This window comes from Fonticula alba (genome assembly GCF_000388065.1).
Source record: "Fonticula alba strain ATCC 38817 unplaced genomic scaffold supercont2.8, whole genome shotgun sequence".
Classification (NCBI taxonomy): Eukaryota; order Rotosphaerida; family Fonticulaceae; genus Fonticula; species Fonticula alba.
The window spans coordinates 514911-516536 of record NW_009242978.1 but is presented as its reverse complement, the minus strand read 5'-3'; the positions used below and the strand labels follow the sequence as shown (position 1 = coordinate 516536).

At 72.8% G+C, this 1626-nt stretch overlaps 1 protein-coding gene across 1 annotated transcript in view; it reads right to left on the bottom strand.

The window, feature by feature from the left end:
- H696_04770 (AGC/PKA protein kinase) overlaps positions 1 to 1412 on the bottom strand; it is a gene marked incomplete at its 5' end in the record, with an annotated part of 3145 nt that extends 1733 nt beyond the window's left edge. Inside the window, 2 exons of the mRNA XM_009498633.1 lie at positions 587 to 736; positions 878 to 1412. Coding sequence (XP_009496908.1) covers positions 587 to 736; positions 878 to 1412 — 685 coding nt within the window. The remainder of the gene's footprint in view (positions 1 to 586; positions 737 to 877) is intronic.
- Positions 1413 to 1626: the final 214 nt, after the last annotated feature.

Here is a 1626-nt window from a genome sequence, read left to right as displayed (position 1 = left end):
CGGGGGGAGGGGAGGGAGGGAGGTGGCGATGCGGTCTCTGGCCGGGTGGAGAGGGGTTCAGGTAGAATCTATAAAAGGGGCAGAGTCTGCGCCGGTGGCCCCCATCTCGGGTTTCGCCGGCCCGGCCGGGTCCCCTCGGCTGTGTGCGGCCCCGCGCCCCGGCGCGCCCCGCGGCGGTGCGGTCGGGCCCGGTACAGCCAGCGCGGATGGGGGCCGGCCGGGTCGTGCCTGCAGCGCCCGGGAGAGGGGGGGGAGCCGGGCCGGGGCGAGACGACGGGCCCAGGGTGCCAGCGGGTCTGGCAGCGGTGCGGTGTGCCCACCAGCCCCGTCCCCCGGCCGGGGGGGGGGGGGGGGGGGGGGGGGGGGGGGGGGGGGGGGGGGGCGGGGGAGGGGGGGAGGGGGGGGGGAGGGGGGGGAGGGGGGAGGGGGAGGGAGGGGGGAAGGGGGGGGAGGGAGGGGGGAAGGAGTGGGGGGAGGGGGGGGGGGGGGGGGGGGGGGGGGGGAGGGGGGAAGAGGGCGGGAGGAGGGGGGATAAAAGGGGGGGGGGAGGGGACGCCGGCAAAGACCGAGGCCCATTTGCACGTACCAAGCGTCTGGTGGAGGATGAAGTCCGAAAGCTTCCACCGGCGGCGGTTCTCCGCCACCAGGGTGATTTCGCGGTGGCAGATGGGCACACTGGGGAAGGTGGGGACTGAGGAGGGCGTGGCAGCAGCAGCGACCGCCGCAGCAATCGGGTCTGAAGGGGAGCGAGGTGTTGTCTCGGGGTGAGTACATGGACATGCCCCCCCCCTCCCTCCCGCGCCGCGGGTGGCAAGAGAGAGGGAGGGAGGGAGAGAGAGAGAGGGGGGGGAGGGGGGAGCGGGAAGAGAAGGCGCACCGGCTCCGGAGTAATCAATGACACCAACCGAGTCGGCCTTGCGCATGCCGCCCCCCTGAGCCGGGTGATGATGATGGCCGGCCGAGGAGGCCATGTCCACCGAGTGCGTGGGGGCATGCTGCGCATGGCGGCCGGGCTGCTCGACCGGGGTTGACGCCGAGGAGGAGGATGCGCCGTGGTGGTGGTGATGGTGGTGGTGGTGGTGGGGATGGTGCGAGGTCCCGGCGGGGGCTTGGGCCGGGGCGGGGGCGGATCCGCCGGCCGAGGCGGTGCCCGGGCCCATGGCCTGGGCCGGGGTCGGGGAGCTCGGCAGCACCGGGGTCGGCGGCGAGGTCCCGGTCACAGGCGGCGAGGCGAGGGGCGATGCCGAAGGGGTGGCGATAGGGCTCGGGGCGGTGGCGGCGCCGCCAGGGGCCACGGCGCCGGTGGGAGACGTCCCGGAGGCATCGCGGTCCTTGTCCTTTTCTCGGTCGCCCTTCTTGTCCTTGTCCTTGTCCTTGTCCCTGCGCTTAAAGAAGGAGGCCATTGAAGACATGGCGGAGAGCGTGGACGACAGGGCGAAGGCAAAGAAAAGGTGGATTCGCTACACAAGTGAGCACTGAATCCAATGAAGAGACCCCAACAAAGTGCGTGTGGATGTGTGGATGCGTGTGCTGATGCGGGCGGGGGTGTCAGCAGGCGGGGCAGGTGATGGAGTGTGCCGTGGCAGGAAAGGGGGGGGGGGGCGCAAACGCACAGTGGACATGGGG